This window comes from Giraffa tippelskirchi, chromosome 2 (genome assembly GCF_054371585.1).
Source record: "Giraffa tippelskirchi isolate mGirTip1 chromosome 2, T2T-mGirTip1v1.2.pri, whole genome shotgun sequence".
Taxonomy (NCBI): domain Eukaryota; kingdom Metazoa; phylum Chordata; class Mammalia; order Artiodactyla; family Giraffidae; genus Giraffa; species Giraffa tippelskirchi.
Window position 1 is genome coordinate 14577709 of NC_137276.1, and position 19669 is coordinate 14597377.

Here is a 19669-nt window from a genome sequence, read left to right on the forward strand (position 1 = left end):
ATGAATCACTGACTCCCAATCCCTTAATTATTAATGTCGTTATTCTCAGATTGTAAGGAGGGCCCGGGCAGAGCCCAGATACGGAAGATTCGGCTCAGCCTCTGCAGCAGGCGCCTCCCGGGTTCCGAGTTGCCATGGAGTCCGGCAGGTGGCCTGTAGGCTGATGCCCACGGCGATGCCCAGAGCACGGCCCGCGCTGGTCCTCCGCCTGCGGCCTGAGCGCTGGCGGCGCCGGGTTCCGCCTTCACGCTGATCCTTGACGGTTCCTCTGGGACCCTGGGGGAGCGGGCGTCCTCTGGAGAGTCGGGTGCCTGTGCGGTTCTTGCTGCAGGGCTTCACCCCGGGCCGTTCCAAAGGCCGGGCGCGCCGCGGGGCCAAGGGGGCCTGACATCCAGTTCCCACCGCTCGCCCATCAGAGCGCCCAGCGCGCGCCTGCATCCGGCCAGCGGGCAAGACATCGGGCCCGGGGCGCGCCCATCACCCCGGGCGCGGCCGCCTCAGGGGCGAGCCCCGGAAAGGAGGGGCCCGGTTAGGCGCGGCGGGTCCGGGCGGGAGGACCCCGGGCTCTGGCTGGGCCCGACTCCGCGCCTTCTTTCCCCAACTGGCCGGCGGGGCGGGGCGGGGCGCGAGGCGCGGGGCGGGCCCGGGAGGAGCGCGGGGAGGAGCTCGAGCTGCGGCGGCGGCGGCCTCGTCAGAGCAGTGGTCCCGCTGCCCGGCGACTCAGACCCGGCCCGAGCGCCGCTGAGAACACGCACCGGGACCTGCACGGGCTCGGACGCCGCGCCAGGAGCTCCTCTCGCTGGCCGGGGCTGCGCTACCATGGCGGACAAGGAGGCCGGCGGCGGAGACCCGGGGTCCAGAGGTGAGCGCGCCGCGCGGGGTCCTGTGGTGCGGCGGGGCGGGCCGGGGAGGGAGGGGGCGCGCTCGGCCCGGCGTCCAGCAGCCCCATCGCTGGCCGCGGGAAAGCAGGCAGCCCCGTCCCGGCCTTCCCTAGCCCCCTTCCCTCTTAGGGTTGGGGGCAGCACCGCGGCGGGGCCGGGAGTCCGGGGAAGTGGGGACTAGAAGGTGGCCCGTCGGTCACGTGCTCCTCTCTCAGCTGGGGTGCGGACACTGCGGCGAGGACCGCAGCCCCCTCCCGGACACCTCGCTGCCCCTGCCGCGGGATGTCGCCTCCTGCGGGGCCCAGTGAGAGTCTGGGAGAGCGTCGTCTCCCCTGTGCATCCCCTGAGTGCTCTGCGGGGGACGACCGCGCTGGCCATTTAAACGGCCGGCCTCGGGTAATACGGTGTCCCCGGCCGCTCATTTTCGTGACTCAGCGAGGCGGGGGTGGGAACCAGGGGGAGTCAGAGATTTGGACCGGTTTTCTCACCCCGCCGAGGCCAGGAGCGGCGCGCCCGGAGTGCGGGCTGTAGTTCCGGGCCCTACTGCAGCCCATTCTCAATCGCCGCCCATCCCCCGGGGATTCTCAGGGCCGAGGAGAAGCGAAGCAGCGGGAGCTCCACTGCCGCCTCTCACCCGGGATTGCGGGGAGGAGACGGCGCCCGGTGCAGAGTACAGACGCTCGCATTTCGCAAATGTGCCAGGGCTGCTTTCTTGGGGGAAGTGTGGTTCGGGCTCAGAAAGTGGGGGGACGGAGGGCGGGTATGGAGCGAGACGGAACCTGGAAGCAGGGGAAAGCAGAAAGGCAGCTCTTGGAGCCCAGAGCTATAAGTCAGGGCTTCGCCAGTAGAGGAGACGGGCTGGCCAGGATTGCGGGTCCCAAGTGGGGAAACTTGGGCGCACGGAGGCTGCCGCGCGTCCCTGACCTGCAAAGCCTCGGCCGGAGCAGCTGCAGGATGGGGAGCGTAGCTCGGCGGCTGCTTCCGGAGCGACTAGGCAAGCTTCTTAGCGCGGATGAAATCGAAATGCCGGAGGCATAAGAGAAAATTTATCCAGCGGAGGAGCGCCCGGCTCTGCGGGGACCCTACTAGAGCTGGGGAAACTGAGTCAGGGGGCAGCACAACCGCCCCGAGAAGTGTCCTCCCGGCCTTGGGGTCTGTGGCCGTGTCCCCCGCCCTCTGCTGCGCTTGGAGCCGCACCTGCCCCCTCCCCAGCCCATTGTTCCTGCGGATCTGGGAGGTGCCTCCCCACTCGGCACTGCAGTGGTGGGGGAGCGCTGGGGGGAGGGAGATCCTGACACCAATCACTCCCGGGAGGGACGTGGAGAGTCCAGGCAGGGCCCAAACGCAGCATCCCGAATCTGCCCCCCTCCCATCCCCTTCCTGGGGAGGAGGTGACAAACGCCCGCAGTGGGCTGGAGGATGTCTTTTGTCTGAACATCACTCAGCAACTGGTTTGATTTATCTTTTCCCCACCCTTTTCCTTTAAATTGGGACAAAAAAAAAAAAAAGGGATGAAGGGGAGGGACATCAGAAAGGCTAAGGATTGCTAAAGCTTAAGTTAGGGAACCAGCTTCTTGCTTTTCCTGCTAGAAGAGTGAATGGTTATACCCAATGCAAGGTGGGCCATAGGGCTTGTCAATCAGAGAGTGAGCAGAAATGTGCACTAACCTCCCCCACCCCCACTCTGTCTGGTAAAAATGAAATTTAGCACCCTTACCCTGCATGTGGGCTTCCCAAGTGGTGGTAGAGGTAAAGAACCCACTTGCCAATGCAGAAGTAAGAGACTCAGGGTTCAATCCCCAAATCGGGAAGATCTGGAGGAGGGCATGGCAACCCACTCCAGTATTCTTGGCTGGAGAATTCTATGGGCAGAGGAGCCCGGTGGGCTACAGTGCATGGGGTCGCAAAGAGTAGGGACACAATTGAAGCGACTTAGCACACACCTTGCACACACACACACGCACTGTGTAGTTGTCTCTCCTCCCCATCCAGGGTGTGGATACATGCTGGGTGTGCTGGGCCACCTGCCACTGCTGCTTGCCTATTCTAGAGTGTCTCTTCACTTTTAGGGCTCTATAGTTCAAAGCGCACTGTGACAATTCCAGGATCATGGACTTGGGATACAGAACAGAGTGTCCCTGGTAGCTCTGTGCTTCTCTCTGGCCTCCACCCCTTCATCTATAAAATGAGAGATAGTAATAGTATCTCATAAGAGCAAAGCCTTCTTAGCCACCACCTAACACATCTATTCCTAAGGCTTCTTCACTGCATATTCTGTGCTGGGCAATGAACATGTGTTATTTTATTTTTTAAGCTGCACCAGACACCTGTGACCAGCATTGCCCTTTTACTGGGTAAAAAATCTAAGCCTAGGTAGAATGACTTATCCAAGTTCACACATCTCATAAGTATTGATTTGGACCCAGGCCGTCTGATTCCAGGGCTCCAGCCCTTCACCACCATCCTGTATAGCCCCTGTGGGCCAGTGATTACCATTCTGTTAGGGACATAAAGATGATTGTTCTTCAGGAGATTATTTCAAGGTTTCTCTTGGTGCCAGAGGCATCAAAGTGGTTGGGACCTGTGAGCAGTGGGAGCCCTGGGTGGTGGGGTATGCTAGAAGAGCTGACCATAAAGCTTTTACCAACAAATCAAGTGGGAATGGTGGTGGGGAGGTGCCTGTGAAACAAGAATATCAGGTTGGTAGTAATTGAAGCTAGGTGGTGGGTACATGACCATTCATTACTATTCTGTTTGCTTTGTATGTGCTTGCAAATTTCCTTAATAGAACATTTAAATTAGTTAATTTATAAAATCAGAAGGGCTACCCTTTAACCCTTGGAGCTTTGGACCAAGAAGGCTGAGATGACCTTCAGTCTTGCCCCTGCCAAGAGCTGAGCTGGTTGACACTTGTAGCCCTAGAAGGATGAGATGAGATGCAGCAGGGCAGGGTGACTGAGGCTGGACTAGCTCCTATGGTGACTGAGTCAGGCCTAGATGTCGTCAGTGAAAATCAGGTAGTTTGCTCCAGGGTCGGGGGAGGGTAGGAAAATGCACAGTTAGCTGGGGTTTTGCCAGGGGTAGGGGTAACCCTGGAGGTGGTGCTTTGGACTTTGAAGATAGGATTCTGACTCTTTGCAACCCCGTGAACTGTAGCCCACCAGACTCCCCTATCCACGGGATTTCCCAGGCAAGAACCCTGGAGTGGTTACTATTCCCTTCTCCAGGGTATCTTCCTGACCCAGGGATGGAATCCTAGTCTCCTGTATTGCAGGCAGATTCTTTAAGTCTGAGCCACCAGGGAATCCCACCATCCTGACAGGTAATCATAATAAAAGCAACCATTTAAAATAATGATGTTTACTGAGGACTTAGTTTATTCTAAAATCTGAGAGTATTGAATTATCTTATTTAGCCCTGATCACATTTGTTATTGCTTCCTTGGTGGCTCAGTGGTAAAGAATCCGCCTGCCAGTGTAGGAGATGCAGGAAACTCAGGTTTGATCCTTGGGTTGGGAAGATCCCCTGGAGAAGGGAATGACTATCCACTCCAGTATTCTTTCCTGGGAAATTCCATGGACAGAGGAGCCTGGTGGTTTATAGTCCATGGGGTCGTAAAGAGTCGGACACTGTATGGAGACAGTAACATGGAAACTTATGTTACCATATGTAAAATAGATAGCCAATGGGAATTTGCTGTACGTCTCAGGAAACTCAAACAGGGGCTCTGTATCAACCTAGAGGGGTGGGATGGGGAGGGAGATGGGAGGGAGGTTCAAAAGGGAGGGGATATATGTATTCCTATCACTGATTCATGTTGAGGTCTGACAGAAAACAACAAAATTCTGTAAAGCAATTATCCTTCAATTAAAAATAAATAATTTAGAAAAAAGGGTCAGATACAACTGAGCGATTGAGCACACACACACACTTGTTATCAGATGAATGACTCTACGAGGGGGTCCTTTTACCCCCAATTTTCTGAGGAGAAAGCTGCCAGGTTAGCATGGCACGGCTGGAAATGGGCTGAGTGAGGGTTAGGAGGTGGTCTCCCAGCACATGCAGGACCCTCAGGGAGTTGTACTGAGTGTCTGGGTGAGTGAGTATGTGACTGATAGAGCGTGACTAGTTGCTCCACTTTCCTGTGGCCACTAAACTACAGGTGGATGTGGAAGGTGCTGGTTGTGGCTCCCAGAGGAGCCAAGAAAAGGTTGAAGTGATGCTCTGGGTATCATTAGTTAGGGCTGTAGCCATGGGATTCACATCCATGTCCATATGTGCCTGGAAGCTGAGTCCCCTGCCACTGTGATGTACCCCTTGTGCATGATTGCCACACCGTCTCCTGCGTTTCCCAGAGCCCTGTCCTCTCCTTTGGCCCTCATGCAGTTCCTCCTGTCTGCAACATCCTCACTTTCTCTAGCAAACTCCTGCTCATCCTTCAAAAGTCAGTTCAGGGAGCACTTCTCAGGGAGCCTTCCTAGATTCCTCCGTCTGGATGAGATCCCAGCTGTGTGGTCCAGAGCCTTTGGTACTAGCCATTGGTGATCCAGCTACTGTTCAGTTTTATATGTGAATATCCCACTGACTCCCCCAACAGCCCTATGTGTGCATGCTAAGTCACTTCAGTCGTGTTTGACTCTTTTTGACACTATGGACCGTATCCTGCCAGACTCCTCTGTCCATGGAATTCTCCAGGCAAGAATACTGGAGTGGGTTGCCATGCCCTCCTCCAGGGGATCTTCCCGACTCAGGGAAGCCCAACAGCCTTATGAGGTTGAAGAGTGTTATTATTAACCCATTTTGTTGATGAGGCAGTTGAGGCCTTTGGAGAACTTGGTATCTTGAATGCTAGAGTTGGGGTAGGGATCAGTCCTGGAGCCTAAAAGCTTGTGCTTTCTCTCAATCCCTTTTCTCTCAACACGGGCAGGGACTATGTCTTTCATTTCTGTACTCTTAGGAAGGGTTCCGCTCCCATCACTTCAGGCGAATAGATGGGGAAACAGTGGATGACTTTATTTTTGGGGGCTCCAAAATCACTGCAGATGGTGACTGCAGCCATGAAATTAAGAGACACTTACTCCTTGGAAGGAAAGTTATGACCGACCTAGACAGCATATTAAAAAGAAGAGACATTACTTAGCCAACAAAAGTCTGTCTAGTCAAGGCTATGGTTTTTCCAGTGGTCATGTATGGATGTGAGAGTTGGAGTATAAAGAAAGCTGAGCACTGAAGAATTGATGCTTTTGAACTGTGGTGTTGGAGAAGACTCTTGAGAGTCCCTTGGACTGCAAGGAGATCCAACCAGTCCATCCTAAAGGAAATCAGTCCTGGGTGTTCATTGGAAGGACTGATGTTGAAGCTGAAATGCCAATACTTTGGCCACCTGATGTGAAGAACTGATTCATTTGAAAAGACCCTCATGCTGGGCAAGATTGAAGGCAGGAGGAGAAGGGGACCACAGAGGATGAGATGGTTGGATTGCATCACTGACTCAATGGACATGAGTTTGAGTAAGCTTCGGGAATTGGTGACGGACAGGGAACCCTGGTGTGCTGTGGCCCATGGGGTCTCAGAGTCGGACACGACTGAGCGACTGAACTGAACTGAGGAAGGGCACATAGTAGGCGCTCAATAAATATCCTACTGTGTGTCGAGTGCATCTCAGTCAGCAAGCTGTGAGGGAGCACCGCAGTAGGGAATGGCATCTGCAGTCCTGCCCACTCCACAGGGGAGCGGCCGCTTCTAGAAACTCAGATGCTCAGCAGTGGGCGGAAGCTGGAGAGGGAGGCGGGTGTGGCTCCGTCAGTCCCTGAAGAGATGCGACTTTGATTCCAACAAGGCTGTGAGTGACGACTCAATCTTGTGGGGGCGAAATGTTCTCCTCACACAAATAGGCCTCTTTAGTGAGGGAGAAAGCGTCTTTATTATCGCGGCGCATAATTAGAATGGCAAGGAGGAACCCAGGCTTTAATGAATGAGCAGCATGTGGCCGGGAGCGCTCGCCTCCCACCCGGGTCTGAGCGTCGCCAGGAGAGCAGGGTGAGCCAACGAGATGACCAGGAAGAGCAATCCCTGCTCAGAAACGACCTTGACCCCACCGCAACGGACTGGACTCTGCAAATCCTTCCGCATTCCTTTTAGATGTACCCTAGAGGTACAGAGGGCTGGAGGAGCAAAGTGGCTTTGGAGCCCTAAGACTCTGCCTTGGTTCCACTCAGCGTTCCTTGCTTGGTCTGTGAAAGGGGTGCATGATGCCGGCTGGCACTGTTTTGGAAATAGTGGAGATCATGGATGGGCAGAAAGCTCTTTTGAATGCTTTCAATACGTTTCTTATACATTTGAATCAGTTCTAATGAGATGGATGAAACTGGAGCCTATTATACCGAGTGAAGTAAGTCAGAAAGAAAAACACCAATACAGTATGCTAACTCATATATATGGAATTTAGGAAGATGGTAACGATAATGCTATATGCAAGACAGCAAAAGAGACACAGATGTATAGAACAGTCTTTTGGACTTTGTGGGAGAAGGCGAGGGTGGGATGATCTGAGAGAATAGCATTGAAACATGTATATTATCATATGTGAAACAGATCGCCAGTCCAGGTTCAATGCATAAGACAGGGTGCTCAGGGCTGGTGCACTGGGATGACCCTGAGGGATGGGATGGGGAGGGAGGTGGGAGAGGGGTTCAGGATCGGGAACACATTTACACCCATGACTGACTCGTGTCAATGTATCGCAAAAACCACTACAATAATTGTAAAGTAATTAGCCTCCAATTAAAATAAATAAATTAAAAAAATAAAATAGGCTAAGAAAGAGAAAGAAAGAGGATAAGAATTTGAAAGTCTCATAACTCACTAAAAAAAAAATACCTTCTTAACTCTGCAGATTCCACTGCTGGGGAGCAAGAATGAGGGCAGCTGTCATTCCAGGGCTGGTCTGGAACGGGTGGTGTTGGGAGCCACACTTTTCAGGAGCTGGACACTGCCTGGTGTTAGTTACCACAGGTGGTTCTCTATCCAGGCTGCCTATTAGAAGTACTTGGAGAGTGTTTTAAAATTCCTGGTGCCCTGGTCCTGACGCCCATCCCAGAACTATTCTATCCGGACCTCTTTGGGGGAGCAACCAAGTTTGAGAATCACTGAGTTTTCACGTCTGCATTTCAGACTTGGGACTTCAGCACATGGTGGGAGGAGGGCAGGGAGCAGCTGACACGGTCCACTCCCCAGTGCTGGACTGTCTGAGTCAGCAGGGAGTTTTCAGCACCAGCCCCATGTTAAATACTTCACTTTTACGTCTCATTTAATCCTCATAAATACTCCATTAAGTGGGTGATTTTACACAAGGGGAAACTGAGGCTGAACTGAATTAAGTGCATCCCCCCGACCCTGTGACCTTGCTTGTGGGGGTGTTGCTAGAAGAGAACTCAGCCTGTCAGAAAAGCCTCCTCAGGCACCTCCTATCCTCAGGGAACTGTTTCTCAGTCTTCAGTCACTTGTGTGTGTTGTTGTGAGTGTGCGCTCATTGGTGTCCAACTCTTTGCCACCCCATGGACTGTAGCCCACCAGGCTCCTCTGTCCATGGGATTTCTCAGGCAAGAATACAGGAGTGGGTTGCCATTTTCTTCTCTATCGGCCACTTGAGGTTCCCTGTTTTTGATTCCACCATGTGTATCGACTGCCCAAACAGTAATGTACTATATGATTATTTAAAAAATCGACCTACCGTTTTTCTAATGCACTTATTTTAAGACTCTTATTTATATCACTTCCACAATAGAAAACTTGTATCACTTGCCATAAACGGAAGGTAAAAGGAAAGTGAAAGTGGCTTAGTTGTGTCTGACTCTTTGCGACCCCATGGCCTATACCGTCCATGGAATTCTCCAGGCCAGAATACTGGAGTGGGTAGCTGTTCCCTTCTCCAGGACATCTGCCCAACCCAGGGATCAAACCCAGGTCTCCTGCATTGCAGGCGGGTTCTTTACCAGCTGAGCCACCAGGGAAGCCCAGGAATACTGGAGTGTGTAGCCTATCCCTTCTCCAGAGGATCTTCCCAACTCAGGAAATCAAACCGGGGTCTCCCTGCATTGCAGGAGGATTCCTTACCAAGTGAGCTATCAAGGAAGCCCTAACCATAGCCCAAAAAGTTAGGGCTATGGAACCTACGCAGAGTTAATAAACTTTAGGCAGATGCTGCTGCCGGGAGAAGGTTTTGTGCTGAGGCTGTGCTCTGGGGACATAGGGAGACTAGAGGTTTTACAGGTGGTCAAGGACATGGGATCATTAGACTCTTTCATAGAATCAGGCTCATGAAGAACTTGAACAGGATGAGAAAAGCTTTAGGAATCACCTGGGGAGGGGTCATTAGAATTCTCACTCCTGGATTTTCTGAAATTAGGCCCACCAGGGAAATGGGGCCTGGGGCTATGTTTGCAAAGCCCATCAGTGAGTCTTATAATTGGGTGAGAATTAGTGTGAAATGTAACTGCCTGGTCCCTGGCCACCAAGGAAATTGGGGCCCTCCTTTGGAGTTGAGGGGGGGCTCTGCACTAGAGTGTATGGCTCTGGGTTGGCCAGGTGGGGAAGAGAGAATGTTCCAGTGGGAATTTACAGGGGAAGTCACCTTGGATTGCAATCCTAGCTTCACTGTGTACCAGGAGTGGGGTGCTGGGCAAGTTCCTTACTCCCCCTCCCACCTCAGTTTCCACATCTGTAAAATGGGAATAACCTTTCTGCCTATTCCAGAGTGGATTTTATTTACTCCTGTAACCCCTGCTAAATGCTGAGTATACTTCCTGACTCACAGTGAGTGTTTGCTGTTGTCCACTGTTATTGTTCACTATTATGAATCCTGTGGATGGAGCTTGGGCAGTTATCAGAGGCTGAGTTTCGCCCAGGAGGCTCAGAGGTAAAGGAGGGCTGAGAAGGGGCACTGCCAAGATCTCAGTGCTGGGAAGGAGCAGACCCAGCCTGAGCCCCAGGCCCTGTGGCTTCTTGTCCAGCAGTCCCACAACTTTAGAGGAGAGCTGATGTCTCAGGATGCTGGCCCTGTTTGGCTTCCACTTAGTCCTTTGCCAAGGCTCTGAGCTCCACATGGGTTTCTGACTGGGGGACTCTATGCAGGGCTCCCCAGCCTCCGCCCTCAGATGGACTCCCAGACCACCATTGGACACGCTTGGCCCGCTGTGCTGATGCCCCCAGTCCGGGGGTTTGCACATTTGCATCTCTGCTCTGGGCTCTGCCAGGACCACCCTCCTCTTCCAGCCTTGACCTAGACTTGGTAGCTGTGATGTCAGGAAGGGTCGACAGCTGCTCCACAGTACCCCTTCTGGGGAAGAGTGCTGGGGAACAGCAGCGTATTCGCCTTGTTTTTAGTCCACTGATGCTTTCGATCTGTAGTGCTGGAGAAGACTCTTGAGAGGAGACTCCTGGACTACAAGGAGATCAAACCAGTCAATCTTAAAGGAAATCAACCCTGAATACTCTTTGGAAGGACTAGTGCTGAAGCTGAAGCTCCAATACTTTGGCCATCTGATGCGAAGAACTGACTCCTTGGAAAAGACCCTGATGCTGGGAAAGACTGAAGGCAGGAGGAGAAGGGGATGACAGAGGATGAGATGGTTGGATGGCATCACCGACTCAATGGACATGAGTTTGAGCAAGCTCCGAGAGTTGGTGATGGACAGGGAGGCCTGGCATGCTGCGGTTCATGGGGTTGCAAAGAGTCAGACATGACTTGGCAACTGAACCAACAATAGCAACGTCTTTAGGGTCGCCATGTGTCCAGGTTGGCCGGGACAGTTCCTCTCTATGCCTCTTGTCAGTGACAGTATTAATAATGACTCCATTCACTTTCTGAGTATCTCAGTTTGGAAGATGAATTATGTGGTTGTGTCGCTTATCCCTGTCCTTTTCTCAGCCACCTGGGCCTCAAGTGGGACGAGGGAGGGAGGAGGGTGAGTGGTTAAATCTGTGCTTTGGCCTCTGGCACTTCTGGGTTCAGATGTGTTTAACATCTTGGTGTAACATTGCTGGGCCTCAGTTTCTTATGCTGAAAACAAGGATGATAAATAATTCTGCTCAACTGGGGTGCTGTGACAATTGAGAGATGATATGTCCAGGGCTGGGCATAACCCTGGTGGAGGCTCAGGAAGTGGCTCCAATTGACTATGATTATTGTTGGTTTAATTTGGGAGATGTAATGACTAAACATGGGGTCTGGAGCCTGACTGCCTGGTTTCATCTCTGGGCTGTGTCCTTTACCTGTTGCGTGGCCCTAGCAAGTGGGGCTTCCCTGGTGGCTTAGATGGTAAAGAATCTGCCTTCAATGCAGGAGACTCGGGTTTGATCCCTGGGTCAGGAAGATCCCCTGGAGAAGGGAATGGATACCCAATCCAGTATTCTTGCCTGGAGAATTGCATGCACAGAGGAGGCTGCAGGTTACAGTCCATGGGGTCACAAAGAGTCAGACACAACTGAGCAACTAACACACACAGCATGGTATATAACCTCTTAAAGGCTCAGTTTTCTCATCTGTGAATATAGATTAACTTCATATGGTTTTTGTAAGGATTAAATGAGTTTATACAAGGAAAGTACTGAAAGCCAACCACGAAGTAGACACTAAATTAGTATTAGCTATTATTATTAGCTGTTGTTGTCATTGTGAATAATAGTTCCAAGTTACATTCCTGTAGCCAGGAAGAATTATCCAGTGTATTTGTTTTCTATTACCATTGTAAAAATGATCACAAAGGCAGTGGCATAAAACAACACAAATGTATTATCTTTTAGTCTGGAGGTTGGAAGTCATTCCAAAGTGGGTCTCATTGGTCTAAAATCAGGATGTTGGCAGAGCTGTGTTCCTTGTGGAGGTTCTAGGGGAAAACATGCTTTCTCTCATTTTTTAGCTCTAGAGGTCACCTGCATTCCTTGGCTTGTGGCCCCTTCTTCCATCTTCAAGTGCATCATCACTCCAGTCTGCTTCCCTTGTATGTCTTCTCCCTGACTCAGCCCTTCCTACCCCCTTCCTCTAAGGACCCTTGTACAAGGATCTCTTATTTAGATCCATCTGGACAATCCAGGATACTCCCCTTCTTCCAAGATCCTGAATTTCATCACATCTACAAAAATCCTTTTTTTCCTGTATTCACAGGCTCCAGGGATTAGAACATAGGCATATTTGGGGGACTGTCTACCGCAGACAGAAAGATTTAGGTGCCTTAGTTAGAGAGCCTTCAGTGTCGCCCAGGAGCAACGTGGATGTTGCGAACTGTTCCTCCTCTGGGTTGTATATCTGTCAGGTTCATCTTGAACCTGCTTAACTATGCCCTCCTGGAGTTTGGGTTGTTGGTCAGCCCTTGACTTTTTTTTTTTATTAATTTAACATTTTTTTAAAAATTTATTTTTGGCTGCATTGGTTTTTGTTGCTATGTGCAGGCTTCCTCTAGTTGCACAAGTGGAGTGTGTAGGCTTCTCACTGCCATGGCTTCTCTTGTTGCAGAGCATGGGCTGTAGGGTACACAGGTTCAGTAGCTGTGGTACAGGGGCTTAGTTGTTCCACAGCATGTGGGATCTTTCTGGATCAGGGATCAAACCTGTGTCCCCTGCATTGGCAGGCAGATTCTTAACCACTGGACCACCAGGGAAGTCAAGCCCTTGGCTTCTAACAAATCCTGGTAGGGTCTTTGGAGACACTGCCATTCCGGGAGCTCAATTAAATCCTTCTCAGGAGCCTAAGGAATCATTGATACCTGAATCAAAGACTTATGCCCAAGTGGAGGAAACTATTAAATTAATAACGAATTAATGAAATGTCTACAAAATAAGTGGCTTCCTGAGGAGTCCTATAAAATCATTCTGCTGCATCCTAGTGCTGAAAGCAAGTCATCAGGCCAGCCAGATGCAAGGAGTGGAGAAATAGACTCCACCTCTTAATGGGAGGTGCTGTGAAAAATTTGTGGCTGTTTTTAATCTAACAGAGTCAGCTTGACTCAAATGTTAAAAGTACAAACCTTAAAAACTTGTACATTTTCAAGCAACTTGTTGGTTAGATTTTCTCACTTTTTAAGATGTTCTGTGAGTCCATGCCAATTGTCCAGAAATCAGCCCTTTGTAAATCAGATGTTCAGTTCAGTTCAGTCGCTCAGTCATGTTCAGTTCTTTGCAACCCCATGGACTGCAGCACACCAGGCTTCCCTGTCTATCACCAACTCCTGGAGCCTACTCAAATTCCTGTCCATTGAGTCAGTGATGCCATCCAACCATCTCATCCTCTGTCGTCCCCTTTTCCTCCTGCCTTCAATCTTTCCTAGCATCAGGGTCTTTTCCAGTGAGTCAGTTCTTCGCATCAGGTGGCCAAAGTATTGGAGTTTCAGCTTCAGCATCCATCCTTCCAATGAATATTCAGGCCTGATTTCCTTTAGGATGGACTGGTTTGATCTCCTTGCCGTCCAAGGGACTCTCAAGGGTCTTCAACACCACAATTCAAAAACATCAATTTTTCAGTGCTCAGCTTTCTTTATAGTCCAACTCTCACATTCATAAATCAGATGTTACTCACAGTCAAATGATCTTAAAAGCCACTTCCAATTATCTTACTCTGGAAATTGTTACAGCATGTATTTCTATGATTGACAAATGGGGAGATGATGTGGGTATAGATGCAAGTTGTGTTGACTCATTGGCAGTTTTTCCCAGTGTGTTTATATTTTGGTAGATCAGGGTGGGCTTTCTCATGAATAAAGATCTATCAGAATTAAGAAAAAATTACAAATATATAGAGGCACCTTCCTTTAGGGCAAGTCGTGGCCATTTTCATGTTTTTCCATCCCCTTAAGCTGTATGGGGAAGCTCAGAGAGCAGATGAAGGAGCTGGAAGGCATTGTCCCTGTAAGAAAGCCGTAGTGCAGGTGATCTGGATGGGGCTTTTCGTTTTGATGAGATCGGTCTCTGTAAGAAGTGAGTGCCCCTGAGGTCCTTCATCTCAAAGGAAGAACAGGAGCCAACGACTTATTCACTGGGTGGTGTTGGGTCCAGGGCCCAGTGGCTGCTGGACCAGGATGTCCCTAGAGCCCTTACTGGTTTTGGAGAGGTTCAGGTGCAAGGTTCTGTAGGTGTTAACTGGTATGCACCAACCCTGTTTTCCCCCTGCAGCCTATTATTTTTAGTGTGCATTTTTGTCAAAAGTGAAGATTTTCAAGAAAATACACGGCAGTGTAACAGAAATGTCTTGTGTTCATTTCTGCTGTGAAATGAGTGTCCATTTAAAAATATTGGCCCTATGGTGGAGAGGGGCTCAAAGGAGTCAGCCAACAGGGAGAGCCTCTGGGCTGTGCTTTCATTTTCACCTCATTGCTGAGCATATTAGGGCTTCCCAGGTGGCTCAGTGGTGAAGAATCCACCTGCCAAGCAGGAAACCTGGGTTTGATCCCTGGGCCGGGAAGATCCCCTAGAGAAGGAAATAGCAACTTACTCCAGTATTCCTGCCTGGGAAAAATCCCATGGACAGAGAAGTCTGGTGGGCTACAGTCCATGGGGTTGGAAAGAGTTGGAATCACACATGCACACAATGTAGACTGTTTTCCTTCCTGAAGGTTTTACATACCTTTTGGGTAGTTTTGCCTACTATGTCCCACTATGACCATCAGGAAAACCAAGGCTCCAGGACGGTGGTGAGTTCTGTAGGATGGAGCTTTTGTTCCTCCAGCCCACTCCCCCATGCTCCCCAAGACCTCCGAAGGCAGTGGGTTTTGCTGGTGTCCTTTTTTGCTGTAAACTGGCGGTAACATGATTTCTTGTGTTGCTTTCTGTTATTGGTAAACCAGACCCTGTGGTCTTGCTGGTTTCTCAGTGACTGGGAACAGATTTCTGAGCCCAGATTCTTGGTCCCTTTCGGGACACAGAAGAGGTGGGTGGCGGGCTGGAGCCTTCTGATGCGGAGCCTCAGGCTGACCTCTTTCTGGTTCTCTCCCAGGTTTCCGTGGGCTAAAGGCTGAATTCCTCTGGTCACTTCCTTCCTTTCCGTTCCTTTTCTCTTTGTCCTTGAGGAGCCATCTCTGCCAGTTGGAATAGGAAACTGTTTACAGCACAAATGTCAGGAGTCCTGTTCCCAAAGCGGAGATGAATGTTGTTGAGAAAACAGAGTTTTTAGGTGACTTCTACAGCCGTTTGAGACCTGGGTTGTCAAATGACTGGGTTGGGCCTACCCTTTTGTTTTACAGGTGGGCAAAGGTCAGGGAGGGCTAAAGAGACTGCCCCCAAACGCTTGGCAAAGCCAGGAGAAGAATCCAGATTTCTCCCTCCCTCTACACACTTTCTAGCTGAACCTAGAGGTCGCCTCATAACCCTCCTGTCAACTGAAGAATATACACACTCCCGGGCTTGAAGTCCAAAACATTTCGGCTGAATAAAACATGACTCTCTACTTTTAGGTTGCGTGTATGTTTTTCGGTCGACACTTCTCAACACAGCAGTCCAGCCAGCCTCTCTCAATCAGTCAGAGATGGCACGCAGATCTAAACCTCGTCGCCATTAATAAATTATTGCCTTGTCGCCACCCCCACAGCCTTTTCTCTTCCACTTTCTTGCATGTTTTCTCAAGTGACATTGGTAGTTGCCCATCCTTTGTGCCACGGTCCTTGGCAGAGTGTTTGCTTTAAAGGAGTGTTGAGGAGGGCTTTTGGTTGCAGGTAACCAAACCTTTTCTCCCTGGAGGAAGCCGAAAAGGAAATTTTATAGAAAGGATGTTAGGATGGCTCCTGGAGCTTAGGACTGCTGCCAAGTGTAGGAGCGAGAACGCTGGGAGCCTGGAGTTCTCCCTGCTCCCTCCACCGTCTGTTACTTCTGCTTTTCTCTGCTTGTCATCCACACTCCCCTCCCTGCAGGCCCACTTATGCCCTCCCCAATCTGTCTTTCTCTCCCAAATCCAGGTTCCCAGAGGAGGTCCCTAGGTCTAGGCATGATTACTTGTTACCCTTGGCCAGGGGACAGGGCCTCCTTCCCTGTAGGGTGAGCCAGGGAACATATCCGGTGGTCAGAGCATGACCCTTCTACAAGTTGCTATGGTGCTGCTAACCAAATAAGTCATCTGCAGGAGATGGTTCCTAGGTAAGGGCTGTACATCCATACAGGTGGAGAATAAATGTATGCCCTACTGGAAATTTTACTCCTTTTCCTTTTGTGGAGGAAATTGCTTTCTTCCATATAAGTATTTCATAATGAGTGGAGTAGTTGACTACTGGGCCTCTCCCATGAAATGAAGTGAAGATTCCTAGGGTGTTCTCTGGGTGCACGTTGGGTCATGGTTCAACCATGTGGTGTTGGCCAGCTGGACCCATCTGAAGGGACTGTGGGCATCAGGTCAAGCCGTGGTTTCCTGAGTTAGAATGAAGCAGAAGGGACACATCATTTGTCCAATGATGCCAAATACATCAACTGATGCATTTGCTTCAGCATCTGTTCTGTCTTAAGTACAAGGAGTGATGTGAGGACCCTCCGGGGAGGCCTATTACTCAGCTGTGGGAAGGCCTATCAAGGATGTATCACTAAAGAAAATTAAAAATAAAAAGGATGTATCTGGCTGAATCCACAAAGGCCCACTTGGGGGACGCTGGAGCACTGATGGAACAAGGCTGGGGCATGGCCTTTCCTCTCTGCACCAGCTCCCTGGGGTTCTCCTGCAGGAACACTGGGGACCTGGGGGATGGCAGTGGTGTCTGTCCCTGCCTTGGGAACCCGGCTGGGCCTAGTCCCTTCAGAGCCGGATGTTTAGGGCTACACAGGTGCTCTTGAAAGGCCTCTCCTGGTTTCAGACCAGCCTTGGCAAGATGTCTAAAGATATTAGCAACAGTCCATCCCTTGGGGTGGGCCTCTGATGATCTTGGCCAGGACACCGGCTAGGACAGGTGCTAGGAGGATGGGCGAAGGGAGGGGAGTCACCTGGAGCCAGATAGTCCCCGAAAGGAGGACCTAGCAGGTAGAATGGGGTGTGAGGGACCCCAGACGTCCCCCATGGTCAGTAAGGCAGAGGGGCTTTGGAATCAGCTTGTTTCAAAGCCTGATGTTACCTCTTATTAGCAATGTGATCTTCAGGCAAGTCATTTAGCTTCTTTTGCGCATAAAATACACCAAACTCACCCTCCCTGGAGTTAGTGTGGGATGGGAAATTGGTGGAGTGACACAGGGTTAGCTAAGTTGGAAAGTCCTAATCTGAGTCCCGGTCCCACACCTGCTGGTCGTATGGCCTGGGCCTGAACAGTTTATTCAACCTCTCTGAGCTCCTGTGATCCTTTCTGTAAAGTGTGGGCAACAACCCCTTACAGGATGGTCTGGAGAATTAGATAAAAGTCAAGCACATGAAGGGTTTTTGCTGCACACAAAACATGCACATTCAGTGTTTGGCAACTTTACTATTTAAAGCACCCACCAGCTACATACTGGGTGCCCACAAAGGTCATTTAAGGGAGTAGACCTGATGAAGCATGTGCAGCGTGCTTCCCTGCTAGGGAGATTATTTTTAAAGTTCCACTTACTGAGGTGTCATTTATAAAAGGTAAAACTCACACTTTTTCGGTATAAGTGTGATGAGTTTTGACTAGTGAGTACAGTCATGTAACCACAACCACATCAACACATAGAGTATTTTCAAGTAGGGGAGATTTTGTCATCCAGAAATTGTGCACACAGGATCCTTCTGGTTTGGGGGGGCCCACCTTATTTGGTTAGGACCCCAAGTTCCAGACCTTGCCCATTGAGGAAGGGACCCCCAAGGTCATCTCACTGACAAGACCCAAGCCTGTGCCTTGGGGCTGTCACCTGCCCAGGGCTGGGGCGGGGCTTCAGCATTCCTTCCCTGCTGGTTCCTCATTGGTTTTGAGAAGGGAAGGGGGAACCTGCAGGGTACAGAGGTCAGGCCCAGATCTGGGCAGTGCTGCCAGGCAGAGGCTGACATGCCTACTCGAACTGAGGCAAAGGCCACATCTGTGTGAAGTGCCATGGCTGGTGTGGCTTGGCCCAAAGTGAAGGTCCCATAGTCTTGCTTGCCAATGGTCATCTGTGCAGGGATGTGTTGGTCCATGAGGTTCAGTGGCTGGCACATGAGAACATTAAGATTGGTCCCAGTGGTTGTAGTTTGAGGTTGGAGGAAGGTTACACACCTGACCCTGGCCACAGTGCCTGGAGTTGCTGCCATCTTCCTTTCAAAAGATAACTTCTCTGAAGAGAAAACCCTTAGGTAAGTGGTGGAAAGTAGGCTTGAATTTTGCGTGCCCTCTCGGATCAGTTGGGCGGAATCTGGAATGCTGTGTTGAGAGACATTCTGAAGCCACCTCTGTCTGATTGGAAAAAAGATGGTAATTGATAGATGCTGTCTGTGTTTTCCAAATACTAGCCTTTTGGCTAGAAATGGCTCTGATGCGTGAAGCCTAATGGGTCTGTGAGGAAGTTGCACAGATGACAGTGTCATAGGTTTCCATGAGGCTAAATCTACTCCATCCAGAAAAGAGAATTTCTGATATGCCCTTATGATATTATACATTGTTACATTAAAGGTAACCAAGCGTTGCACAGTCTCCTCCTGCTTTGACTAGGGGCTTAGCCAAGTGACTTGTTTTGGCCAAATGGATATCAGCAAACATGAAGCCAATAGAGTTGATGAGCATCTGTGCATTGGGACTCGCCCGCCTGTTACATTGCTGTGTAGGACACCTGGGCTGGCCTGCTGGAGAGGCCACATGGAGGGGAACTGAGCCTCCCCACCCAGCAGCCCAGGAGAACATCAGACACAGTGAGTGAGGCTGTCTTGGATCATTTAGCCCCACTTAAGCCTTCAAGTGACGTTTATACATGAGTTGACCCCAGGTGGGGAAAGCCCAAATTGCAGAGTTCTGTACAAACAAGTGATTGTCATTTTAAGCCACTAAATTTTTGGAGTTAGAAAGGTTTTTTCTTAATAGCAATAGATAACTAGTATAGTCCTATTTTCCTTTCTCTTATGGATTGAATATAATAGCAGATATGGGGCCACCCAAGATGGACAGGTCATGGTGGAGAGATCTGACAGAATGTGGTCCACTGGAGAAGGGAATGGCAAACCACTTCAGTATTCTTGCCTTGAGAACCCCATGAAAAGGCAAAAAGATAGGACACTGAAAGATGAACTCCCCAGGTCAGTAGGTGCCCAATATGCTACTGGAGATCAGTGGAGAAATAACTCCAGGAAGAATGAAAGGATGGAGCCAAAGCAAAAACAACACCCAGTTGTGAATGGGACTGCTGATAGAAGCAAGATTTGATGCTGTAAGGAACAATATTGCATAGGAACCTGGAATGTTAGGTCCATGAATCAAGGCAAACTGGAAGTGGTCAAACAGGAGATGACAAGAGTGAACATTGACATTCTAGGAGTCAGTGAACTAAGATGGACTGGAATGGGTGAATTTAACTCAGATGACCATTAAATCTACTACTGTGGGCAGGAATCCCTTAGAAGAAATAGAGTAGCCATCATAGTCAACAAAAGAGTCCGAAATGCAGTACTTGGATGCAGTCTCAAAAATGACAGAATGATCTCTGTTCGTTTCCAAGGCAAACCATTCAATATCACAGTAATTCAAGTCTATGCCCTGACCAGTAATGCTGAAGAAGCTGAAGTTGAACAGTTCTATGAAGACATACAAGACCTTCTAGAACTAACACCCAAAAAAGATGTCCTTTTCATTATAGGGGACTGGAATGCAAAAGTAGGAAGTCAAGAAACACCTGGCATAATAGGCAAATTT

The 19669-nt window shown here is 50.1% G+C and overlaps 1 protein-coding gene across 4 annotated transcripts in view; it reads left to right on the plus strand.

The window, feature by feature from the left end:
* The window catches only part of HSPA12A (heat shock protein family A (Hsp70) member 12A), a 173353-nt gene that overhangs the window by 91533 nt on the left and 62151 nt on the right, over positions 1–19669 (plus strand). The window contains exon 1 of one of the 4 annotated variants that reach the window (XM_081573473.1): positions 652–862. The exons of the other annotated variants lie outside the window; for them this stretch is intronic. Within the exon in view, the coding sequence (XP_081429599.1) occupies positions 820–862 (43 nt within the window). The 5' untranslated portion in view covers positions 652–819. Of the gene's footprint in view, positions 1–651; positions 863–19669 lie in introns of those variants that run through there. 4 annotated transcript variants of the gene reach the window in all.